Source organism: Leucoraja erinacea, chromosome 21, assembly GCF_028641065.1.
Source record: "Leucoraja erinacea ecotype New England chromosome 21, Leri_hhj_1, whole genome shotgun sequence".
In the NCBI taxonomy this organism is placed as follows: Eukaryota; Metazoa; Chordata; class Chondrichthyes; order Rajiformes; family Rajidae; genus Leucoraja; species Leucoraja erinaceus.
Genome location: NC_073397.1, coordinates 2241415 through 2253590, shown reverse-complemented (window position 1 = coordinate 2253590; position 12176 = coordinate 2241415). Strand labels below are relative to the sequence as shown.

General features: G+C 43.3%; 1 protein-coding gene across 1 annotated transcript in view; it reads right to left on the bottom strand.

Annotated features, from left to right (window-relative positions):
• Positions 1–12176, bottom strand: part of fer1l4 (fer-1 like family member 4) — a 118680-nt gene that overhangs the window by 7622 nt on the left and 98882 nt on the right. The window contains exons 38-42 of the mRNA XM_055652728.1: positions 11393–11547; positions 8452–8719; positions 6566–6613; positions 4727–4825; positions 477–718 (exon numbers count right to left, since the gene is read on the bottom strand). Of these exons, the coding sequence (XP_055508703.1) occupies positions 477–718; positions 4727–4825; positions 6566–6613; positions 8452–8719; positions 11393–11547 (812 nt within the window). The remainder of the gene's footprint in view (positions 1–476; positions 719–4726; positions 4826–6565; positions 6614–8451; positions 8720–11392; positions 11548–12176) is intronic.

Below are 12176 nucleotides of genomic sequence, written 5' to 3'. Positions count from 1 at the left end.
TTATAAGGGAGATGAGTAGGTTATAATTTGGTTAACCCTGCAGTTCACATACGGGGAGTGTGATGGGAAAAGTGGCCACGGATGTAGTCAGAATAGCTAAGCTGAAATTCTGCTGAAAAGCAATATTTCTTATAAGTAGGGGGGGAAGATAGTCCTTTGTAGCTCTTTTTACTCAAGGGCATTTTTCAGCATGTTGAAAAATACGCCGCGACCTAGCTGAGGCCTTGAGTACACGGGGACTACTCTAGAGCATGAAGGAGAGTTACAAAGACCTCCTAGAACCTCGTGTCGACCATGCTGTGAGTATGTCAGAACTCGCAAATTAGGTCGCCCAAGTGGGACAGCCCCTTAAGAAAGCTCTTCTACACTGTTCCTCTGGATATGAAATCTTTTAGAAGAGGAAATAATATTTAAGATAAAAAGGGGGGGAAGACTTTACAAATACAATTCTGAACTGGAATATTTAAAATATTTACCAAGAAAATCGTTGGCAGAAATCAGATCGTAGTCCCAGATCTGTAACGTGAGCACGGCAGGCTGACGGAACTCCGATTCCTCCAAGGAGAAAATGGATTCTTTCTTCTTATAAACAATCTCCTTCTCCGTTGGCAAGTAGTCAAAGCGAAAAACAAACCTCCAGTTGAAATTTCCTTCTCCAGTCAGAGAGTTAAAATGGACATCGGTCTCTTGTTTATCATTTTCCAAACCTTTCAGCCAACTGCAAGATTAAATTATAATTTTAGACACGAGAGAAGATTTAGTTTCCTTGTAGGAACGGTATTGTTCAGGACAACCCTGTCTCTTCTCAATTCTGATTCTTCTTAATAGCTCCCATGTCTCATTGCCATTTATTCCTGCCAACCATGTCATCTCTGGGTGCCCGCTCTACCACCCACCAAATGGAGCTCAGGGCCTGGCAGACATTGACGCCAACAGATACAACAACCTGGCTGCTCAACAACCGGCTTGAGGTCCAACTATTCCTTTGGTTTATGTTTCATTCGCAAGAAGAGGAGGAAGATGAAGATTTATTTATTTGGATATTACAGATCTTCTAAGGATGAGGCGCTGCTTATTAAATGGTTGCATGTCTGAGAGCAATTTCTTGGGATGGGTGGGGGAGGAAATGAGATGGTCTGGAGGAGGGAGGAGGAATAAGCTGTGGAGAGGGGGATGTGTGGAAGGGAGAATGAGTTGTGGGTGTACGGAGAAGTGGGGATAAGCAGTGAGAGAGGGGGATGTGGGAAGGGAGAATGAGTTGTGGGGGGGGGGGGGGTTGTGGGTGAGGGAGTGAGTTGTAGGGGGGGGTGAGGGAGTGAGGGGGGGGGCAGGAGGGGGAGTTGTGGGGGAGGGGAGTAAGTTAATTTGACAATTAATGGTCTTATCTTTACTTTCAGTCAAGAAGGATCTGTAAACGTACCATGGAATTTATTTAATGAATTCACGTGAGATTGTTCGGATTGCAGGTTGACAGTCCCCGCAGCCAGTAACAAACACATTCCAACTACGCTCCCACACCCAACCCTTCACATGCTCATCACGCCCTAACATCAACACCATCACACCCTGCCACATCCCCAAATATACCATCGTCCTGCCTCCCAACTCACCTCCCAGAACCACTCCCCCTGCTAGCTCTAACCACCCCGCGCATTCCTCTAGCACATTACTCAACCAAAGGCATTCGTCTTATCGAGCCACAGCCCGATCATTCCATCCATCACCCCCCTGCATCCCATCCCACATCTCAGCAGTACTCTCACGCACTACAGCTCCCAGTTGGGCTACTGGAGCAACATCCCAGGATCCAGGGGAGCTGGGGATGGGAGGGGGAGGTGAATGCAACAGAAAGAGATCTGAATGTTAACAATGTGATGCAAGTGTGAAAACACACACCTCCAGATTCAGGGGCAGTTTCTTCCCAGCTGTTATCGGGCAACTGAACCACCCTGCCGCAACTAGAGAGCAGTCCTGAACTACTATCTACCTCATTTGGACTATCTTTGATCGGACTTTACTGGCTTTATCTTGCATTAAACGTTATTCCCTTATCATGGATTAGTAGTAAGCACAAGGTGGTGATTGTGGGAGATTTCAATTTTCCACACATAGACTGGAAAACACATTCTGTAAAAGGGCTGGATGGGTTGGAGTTTGTAAAATGTGTGCAGGATAGTTTTTTGCAGCAATACATAGAGGTACCTACTAGAGAAGGGGCAGTGCTGGACCTCCTGTTACGAAATGAGACAGGTCAGGTGGCAGTGGTATGTGTTGGGGAGCACTTCAGGTCCAGTGATCACAATACCATTAGTTTCAATATAATTATGGAGAGGGTCAGAACTGGACCATGGGTTGAGATTTTTGATTGGAGAAAGGCTAACTTTGAGGAGATGCGAAAGGATTTAAAAGGAGTGAACTGGGACATTTTGTTTTATGGGAAGGATGTAGAAGAGAAATGGAGAACATTTAAAGGTGAAATTTTAAGAGTACAGAATCTTTATGTTCCTGTTCAGTTGAAAGGAAATAGTAAAAATTGGAAAGAGCCATGGTTTTCAAGGGAAATTGGACACTTGGTTTGGAAAAAGAGAGAGATCTACAATAATTATAGGCAGCATGGAGTAAATTAGGTGCTTGAGGAGTATAACAAATGTAAAAAGAATCTTAAGAAAGAAATTAGAAAAGCTAATTATTATTAAATTAGAGAAGATACGAGGTTGCTTTGGCAAGTAAGGTGAAAGTAAATCCAAAGGGTTTCTACAGCTATATTAATAGCAAAAGGATAACGAGGGATACAATTGGTCCACTAGAGAGTCAGAGTGGACAGGTATCTGCAGAGCCAAAAGAGATGGGGGAGATATTGAACAATTTTTTTTCTTCGGTATTCACCAAGGAGAAGGATATTGAATTATGTGAGGTAAGGGAAACAAGTAGAGTAGCTATGGAACCTATGAGATTCAAAGACGAGGAAATACTGACACTTTTGAAAAATATAAAAGTGGATAAGTCTCCAGGTCTTGACAGGATATTCCCTAGGACATTGAGGGAAGTTAGTGTAGAAATAGCAGGGGCTATGACAGAAATATTTCAAATTTCATTAGAAACAGGAATAGTGCCGGAGGATTGGCGTACTTCGCATGTTGTTCCATTGTTTAAAAAAGGGTTCTAAGAGTAAACCTAGCAATTATAGACCTGTTAGTTTGACGTCAGTGGTGGGCAAATTAATGGAAAGGATACTTAGAGATAATATATATAAGCATCTGGATAAACAGGGTCTGATTAGGAACAGTCAACATGGATCTGTGCCTGGAAAGTCATGTTTGACTAATCTCCTTGAATTTTTTGAAGAGATTACTAGGGAAATTGATGAGGGTAAAGCAGTGGATGTTGTCTATATGGACTTCAGTAAGGCCTTTGACAAGGTTCCACATGGAAGGCTGGTTAAGAAGGTTCAATTGTTGGGTATTAATGGTGGAATAGCAAGATGGATTCAACAGTGGCTGAATGGGAGATGCCAGAGAGTAATGGTGGATGGCTGTTTGTCAGGTTGGAGGCCGTGACTAGTGGGGTGCCACAGGGATCCACTGTGTTGGGTCCACTGTTGTTTGTCATATACATCAATGATCTGGATGATGGTGTGGTAAATTGGATTAGTAAGTATGCAGATGATACTAAGATAGGTGGTGTTGTGGATAATGAAGTAGATTTTCAAAGTCTACAGAGAGATTTAGGCCATTTGGAAGAGTGGGTTGAAAGATGGCAGATGGAGTTTAATGCTGATAAGTGTGAGGTGCTACATCTTGGCAGGCCAAATCAAAATTGGACGTATATGGTAAATGGTAGCGAATTGAGGAATGCAGGTGAACAAAGGAATCTAGGAATAACTGTGCATAGTTCCCTGAAGGTGGAATCTCATGTAGATAGGATGGTAAAGAAAGCTTTTGGTGTTGTTGCCTTTATAAATCAGATCATTGAGTATTGAAGTTGGGATGTAATGTTAAAATTGTACAAGGCATTGGTGAGGACAATTCGGGAGTATGGTGTACAATTTTGGTCACCAAAATATAGGAAAGATGTCAACAAAATAGAGAGAGTACAGAGGAGATTTACTAGAATGTTGCCTGGGTTTCAGCAACTAAGTTACAGAGAAAGGTTGACCAAGTTAGGGCTTTATTCTTTGGAGCGCAGAAGGTTAAGGGGGGGACTTGATAGAGGTCTTTAAAATGATGAGAGGGATAGACAGAGTTGACGTGGATAAACTTTTTCCATTGAGAGTAGGGAAGATTCAAGCAAGGGGACATGATTTGAGAATTAAGGGACAGACGTTTAGGGGTAACATGAGGGGGAACTTCTTTACTCAGAGAGTGGTGGCTGTGTGGAATGAGCTTCCAGTGGAAGTGGTGGAGGCAGGTTCGATTTTATCATTTAAAAATAAATTGGATAGTTATATGGACGGGAAAGGAATGGAGGGTTATGGTCTGAGTGCAGGTAGATGGGACTAGGGGAGAATAAGTGCTTGGCACGGACTAGAAGGGCCGAGTGGCCTGTTTCCGTGCTGTAATTGTTATATGGTTATATGGTATCTGTACACTGTGGATGGCTGGATTGTAATCGCATACTGTCTTCCCGTTGACTGGTTAGCATGCAACAAAAGCTTTTTACTGTACCTCGGTACACATGACAATAAGCTAAACTGACAAACAAGCCGATGTATAACAGTGACGAATACCCTTTGATGTAGATATCACTGGATTCGACTCCAGTTAGTGGATTCACGTCATCAAGAGGCACGTCGTCTGTGTTCCAGATGATAACTCGCAGCTCATAGCTGTTCAACACACAGTAGACAGTGGTACAGGTGAGTCGTGATAAAATAGTCCAGTGAATGCATCAAATTTGACAAAACCGAAGAGCATTACTTTAATTTTAAAACTGAATTAAAACATTGTTCAGAATTCTTGATAATGCTTTTTATCAGACCCAAATTAAAATGACCAACAAGAGTAAAATGAATGATGTCCCCCTCGTCCAATGAATAGCGATGCTTGCAATGGGCATATGTTCCAATTCACACCTTCCACTGCTGTACACACAAGCAGACCCACTCCTAAATCAGTAACCTTCATCAGTAATGCTTCTGGTCAGACTATATTTGGAGATTGCTCTATTTCAGCAACAGCAATAAACAAGGGACAGGGAGATGCAGAGATCAGGATTCCATTATTGTGTTGTCCGGAGATGGGCAGTCAGATGTGGGCCTGTTGGTTCAGAGCTATGTGTAACATATTGAACTACGGGGGAACAGAGAAGCACATGTGGAGATGCCGAGAAGGATATCGTTGTGGATGTGTGGATATTTATTTTGGGGCGGATATCTAAACAATATTCAGATTAATGAGGATATGGATATTCCATTGTTAAGGATGAGAAAAGATAGTTAATGCCATGGTTAAAGTGAAGGCTATTGAGCAATAAGATCTCTCAGAAGAGTAGCTTGACGTGAGAGCAGGAGGAAGGATAGTCATCGGCAGAGAGGAGAGCATTTAGTTTGGGACGGGATAGAGATAGAGAAAAGGATATTGAATGAGAGGGCAAAAGAAAAGGATAATCAGTAATGGGGGCATGAGTTAGGTACAGGGAAAGGTATTCCGTTTTGGGAGGTGTAAAGAAGAGGTTGTTAAAATTACAGTTAGATCGTTACTGCAAAAATTGCAAAGAATACTCAATTAATTACAGAAAGCAGAAAGGTAGAGATTAGAATAATGTGTGAAGATGGCTGGAGTCATATAGCAACTGTTCTTTCTAACAAGAAAACCGAGGGCAATATAATATAACAGAGCTGTTTGGAATTATGAAAGAAAGAAATTTAATCCAGGGAGTGTTTGTCTATTATTTTTTATATATATTTTCTATTAAATCATTGTTCAGCACCTGGGCTTGTGCATACAAATCACAAGCAGCAGGGACTAGGACATGCAAGAGAAGTATTTTCCTAAAATCTTTGGTGAGTTTGTGGAACTGATTCCTGCCACAATAACTAACAATAATGTCATTCAATGATTCAGAGAACAAACGGGTAAGATTCATGTCTAAAGTTGAATTATGGGTTCATGATGAATGCATTTCTGTCTCTATCCCAACACAGGCACATGAATATGTTCCCCCATGCCAGGTAAGCCATTGACCTTATAAGTGATAGGAGCAGAAATAGGCCATTCGGCCCATCATGTCTACGCCACCATTCAATCATGGCTGATCTATCTCTCCCTCCTAACCTCATTCTCCTGCCTTCTCCCCATAACCCCCGACACTCGGACTAATCAAGAATTTTATTCATTAACTATTGCTGGCATAGTGTGTGACCATCGGAGGCAATGGCATCACAGCAGATGCAAGTTCAGGAAGGGATTATATCGCTATCTATCACCTTCTCCATATTCAGAACGCAAAAATAATAAGAAATATGAAAACACTGGGGAAATACATTTTTCACTGCTTACACCTGGAGGATATGGGTTTAATGCCAAATATAGTTAATTCTGTACATTCTTAGATTGTAATCTCTTACCTGATAGGCTGTCGGGGTTTTATATTGACTGGTTTTACCAAGTACATGCTAAAGGGAATTAAATAAATACTTGAAAAAGAGGATATTTTACAACTGAGAGAAACTAACCTGGAACTCGGACGAGTATAAGTTAGACTAGACACTTGCTGTGTAAAACCCTAACCACACGCCTGTCCCACCAGATCTCCCTGCCTGCAACACTCTCCAGAGCTCTATCATTTTACTTGCATGTTCTGCCCTGATTTGACACACCAAAGAACAACACCTCAAACTTGTCAGAGTTAAATTCCATTTGCCATTCCTTGGCCCATCTTCCCAACTGATCTAGATCCTGTGGTAAATTTAGCAATCTTTCCTTGCTATCCATGAATTCACCAATTTTGGCATAATCTGCAAATTTACTAAGTTAACTGCATGGTTATCAAAATGATTTTTTTTTAAAACCAGTGGGCCAGCACTGGCCCATGCAGCACACCATTGGGACAAAGCAAGCCTCCATAATCACCCTTTGATTCCTTCTTCCAAGTCAATGTTAAATCCAATGGGCCAGCTCACCTCACATTCCATGTGATTAGCTTCCAGATTAGCCTACATGCAGTCCATATGGACTATTGTCCACTGCCCTGCCCTCATCAATCCTCTTGGCTACCTCTTCAAATACTATCAGATTTGTGAGGCATGAAAACACACACGCACGCACGTGCGCGCACACACTCGCAAATGTCTCTGCAATGGGGCTCCACAGTTTCTTCCATAGCTTCCCACAATGTCCAAGGATATCCTTGGTCAGGCCCTAGTGATTTATTCGACCTCCTGATTGTTTTGTTCAGTGTACGCCCACCCACCCCTTTTGTATTCACCGAGGGGTTTGTCTGATCCATGCTGCCTAAATCTGTTGCCCGCCTCTTCTTGTTAACCAGGGTTCTCTAAACATTCCAGCTTTGCCCTTCACCCCGACAGGAACATGCTGCCCCTTTACCCGTGCTATCTCACTTTGGAAAGCCTCCCACTTGCCATCCATCAGGCAATCCCAGATTCCCCAATTTCACCGATGATCTAATCATCTCATATTTATAATACCTTTGATACAGGACGCAGGCAGCATCAGTAAAAAGAGAAACTGCATTGGGATTCCAGGTGAAGGAGTCTTTCCACACAACCTGATTCTAAATCATTCCTAGATTTTGGTTTCTCAGATTTCCAGCAGTTGCATCTTCTTGTTTACCTTTGTATCTCGCTCCTAATCATCATTCTTTACACACCATCAGTTTTAGTTTATTTTAGTTTAGCGCAGAAACAGGCTTTTCGCCCCACCGTGACCGCACTGACCAGCGACCCCCGCGCACCAACACTATCCTACACACACACACACACACGAGGGAAAATGTACACTTATACCAAGCCAAATAGCCTATACATCTCTATGTCTTTGGAGTGTGGGAGGAAATCGAAGAGTTTGTACGTTCTCGCCATGACCTGTGTGGGTTTCTTCCGAGATTCGGTTTCCTCCCACACTCCAAAGATGTACAGGATTGTAGGTTAATTGGCTTGGTAAATGTAAACATTGTCCCTGGTGGGTGTAGGATAGTGTTAATGTGCAGGATCGCTGCTCAACCCGGACCCGGTGGGCTGAAGGGTCTGTATCTCCTCCAAACTAAACTAAAAAAAATCTTGGAGAAAACCTACGCAGACCACGGGAAGAACGTACAGACTCTGTACAGTCAGCACCCATTGTCGGGATCGAACCCGGGTCTTTGGGACTGCAAGCGCTGTAAGGCAGCAAATCTAACACTGCGCCACCATGCCAATCCCTATTCTCTATGAGAAGGCACGTGTCTTCCTCCCACTAGGAGACCTGATCCAACCGCAGCTGCAGAACAATAGGCTATTCTACAGGAGGTCCCTGGCACAAACTGGTAGCAACTGAAATCTCTGGAGAGCTCTGGTGCCTGGCTCTCAGAAGGAATAATATTGGAATGTTGATGATCGTTACCTGTGGCATTCCTGTATTGTCCGACTTCTGGAGCTTCCGGATTTCTAAATGCTCTGGCACTATTTTAATAGAACGTTCTGGCATATCTTCCCAATGATTCAACACATACAAAGCCTTCTGTTCATCAGACATCACAGGCTGTTCCCCTTTCTTGTTCTCCCCTAAAATACAAAAAACAACTGTTAATACTCAATACTCAATACTCAATAATTACTGACCTGCCGGTGCTTCTGTCCACCCTGGTGTCAAGGGTGTAGGAAGGAACTGCAGATGCTGCCATTTAAAAGGACCAAAGATTCGACACAAAACTGAACCCCCAATGCTGGAGTAACTCAGCGGGCCTCAGCAACATCTCTGAAGAGAAGGAAAAATGGGTGATGTTTTGGGTCGGGTCTCAATAAAAACCTGGCTCTTGACCCAAAAGGAGTCACCTATTCCTTTTCTCCAGAGATGCTGCCTGTCCCGCTGAGTTTGACTCCAAAAGTCATTTTGTGTGTCTGCCTTCTGCTGTTTCTTGTGCTCTGAACACTTTCTGACATTGCATTCTCTCCAGCTCCCGATCCCTTCCCACCACATATCTTGTCTCCTGTTTTTAAATTAATACCCTGGACATTTCTTGCCTGTTGGTCCTCCAGTATAAACCTGCTGTACTACCATCCAACCTTTCTACACGGAACATGCTGGCATGCGACAAGATTTCTCCATCCTTGATTATTCCTGGCTTGAGTAGCTTGCCAAGTGCTTTAGGGATAGTTCAAAAACAACCACACTGATAGAGTCATACAGCACAAAAACAGGCCCTTCAGCCCAACATGTCCATGCTGACCAAGATGCCCCATCTAAGCTAGGGCCATTTTCCTGCATTTGGCACATATCCCTCTAAATCTTTCCTATCCGTGTAACTGTTCAAGTGTCTTTTAAATGTTGTTATTGTACTGCCTCAACTACCTCCTCTGGCAGCTCGTTCCATACCCCCATCACTCAAGGTGCAAAAAAGTTGCCCTTCACGTACCTGTTAATTTTTTACCTCCCACTGAACCTATGTCCTCTGGTTTTTGCTTCCCCTGTCCTGGATGAACTTATGACCATATGACCTGATATTTCTTACATTCATCTGCCTCCTCTTCAAATCCCAGTAACCAAGACTCTACAACACACAAGGGTTCTAGAGATTCCCTTTGCTCGGATGTTCCTCATTAATTGCAGTAGGATGTAAACCGGCTGGTGGCATGGGCAGCAGTGTGGCAGATGCAGTTAAACATGGGGAAAGATGGGGTGATGCAGCTTGGTGGGATGTATGGAGGAGGCGATAATGGGGAAAAGGAGACTGTTGTAAAATGGGTACAAGAGCGGAGAGAACTGGGGTGTAGGTGCACATCGAGAGAGCAGTTAATGGCGGCTTGTATAATTCCAGATTCCAGAGGTATAGAATGTCAAAGCAGTGGAAAAAATCTGAACCAATATATGTCTGGTCTGGCCTCAGCTGGAGTATTGTGTTCAGTTATGACACCTCATTATAGAAAGGAAATATAGAAACATAGAAAATAGGTGCAGGAGTAAGCCATTCAGCCCTTCGAGCCTGCACCGCCATTCAATATGATCATGGCTGATCATCCAAATCAATATCCCATACCTGCCTTCTCTCCATACCCACTGATCCCTTTAGCCACAAGGGCCACATCTAACTCCCTCTTAAATCCAGCCAATGAACTGGCCTCAGCTACTTTCTGTGACAGAGAATTCCACAGATTCACCACTCTCTGTGTAAAAAATGATTTTCTCATCTCGGTCCTAAAAGACTTCCCCCTTATCCTTTAACTGTGACCCCTTGTTCTGGACTTCCCCAACATCGGGAATAATCTTCCTGCATCTAGCCTGTCCAGTCCCTTAAGAAGGCTGATGCTGATATCAAACTCTCTGGCACAGCCACAGCAATTTCTTCCCTCGCTTCCCACAATATTCCAGGATATATCTGACCAGGGCCCAGCCATTTATTCATCCATCTTTAAGGACATTAAGGCTGTCAGTATCTCCTCTTTTGTAAAGTGGATCAGTTTCAAGACATCATGGTGACGCAACCGGTGAGTTGTTGCCTCACAGCACCGGAGACCCGGGTTCAATCCCGACTACTAATGCTGGCTTGTACTTTCTCCCTGTGACCACATGGGTTTTCTCCGAGATCTTCAGTTTCCTCCCACACTCCAAATGCGAACAGGTTTGTAGGTTGATTGGCTTGGTATAAATGTAAATTGTCTCGAGTGTGTGTAGGGTAGTGTTAGTGTGCGGAGATCGCTGGTCGGTGCTGGCTCATTGGGTCGAATGGCCTGTTTCCGTGCTGTATCTCTAAACTAAACATCACTATTCTCTTCTTTATGGTCAGTGAACACAAGTTACCAAACTGCAGTGATGTTTAAACCCATCTCTAGATCCTTGGTCCAGGACTACATGTTGTTAGTTCATTAATTATCCACAATGCTACCATATTTCACACTGTTAAAGCTATTCTAGCTTATACTAACATCTGAAATTTTCTACAAACTGCTGCAGTTAATTTTCCTATTGAATGGGCCATTTTACAATGCGATACGATATAACTTTATTTATCCCAGGAGGGAAATTGATGTATCAACAGTCAAAAGACATCGGGAGAATCAATCATGATCCTCACTCCCCTTGCATCAAATAACCTCATTTCTTGTACCTTCTCTCCCTTCATACTTTACTGGATCCCCCCCCCCCTCCTCTCACTCATTCCTAATGCTCGCTCTCAATCCTTCACTTGCAATTGTCTGCACTGGATTAAAATGAAAATGAACATAAAATATTCTTCTTACCCACTGGAAGAATGTTGTTGGGGATCTTGAATATTTTGTTGCTGACCTTCACCTCTTCCAGTCTGTATTCCGGTTCTGGTAACTGGGAATCTTTGCAGAGTTTTGTTAATATCTGTGTTGGTTTCAGACAGTCACGCCAGGCGTTGTAGCCGTCACTGCGGAAACAAGGACGGAAGAATTTCACTGCTAGGTGTTGCGTGACTGCAGACCGCCATTCACAGGGTGTTCAGCACCAGAGACACTTCCAACATTCAAACAGGTTACAGCATCTGTGACCAATTCCTAGACCTGCCTTTGCTCCCTTTACTTTCATATCCTCAACTAAAATCTATCACTTTGGCGTTTAAAATGAATGATTAGTCTAGCACTAAAATTCCATTACCTTCTGCTACAGAAATGCTTCCGAGCTCCACTCCACTAAGGTGCAGCTCCAAATATTTTTGCCCGTCCAAATGGTACCTTGCACAGAACAACCCTTACTTTGTAGCAAGAATTTCTTGGACCAACCAAGTTCCCCGTTTCCTTCATGACTTTCTATCTACGAGAGAGCTATTTCCTTCCTTCGAGCCTAGTCTGGCCGAGTCTGGCCGAGGGACACATCTCTGGTCTGGCCCCTCGTCTCCCTTCCTTCACCACCAACCGAATGAAGATGATGAAAGGAGAATAAAGGAAAATGTCAACTCCTCAGTGAAAGCAACACATTTCTCCCCTAGCATGTTCAGGAACTTCCTTAAATGTAATGTTGAAAATATAGTGAATCAGGCATTTCATATTTACCTTTGAA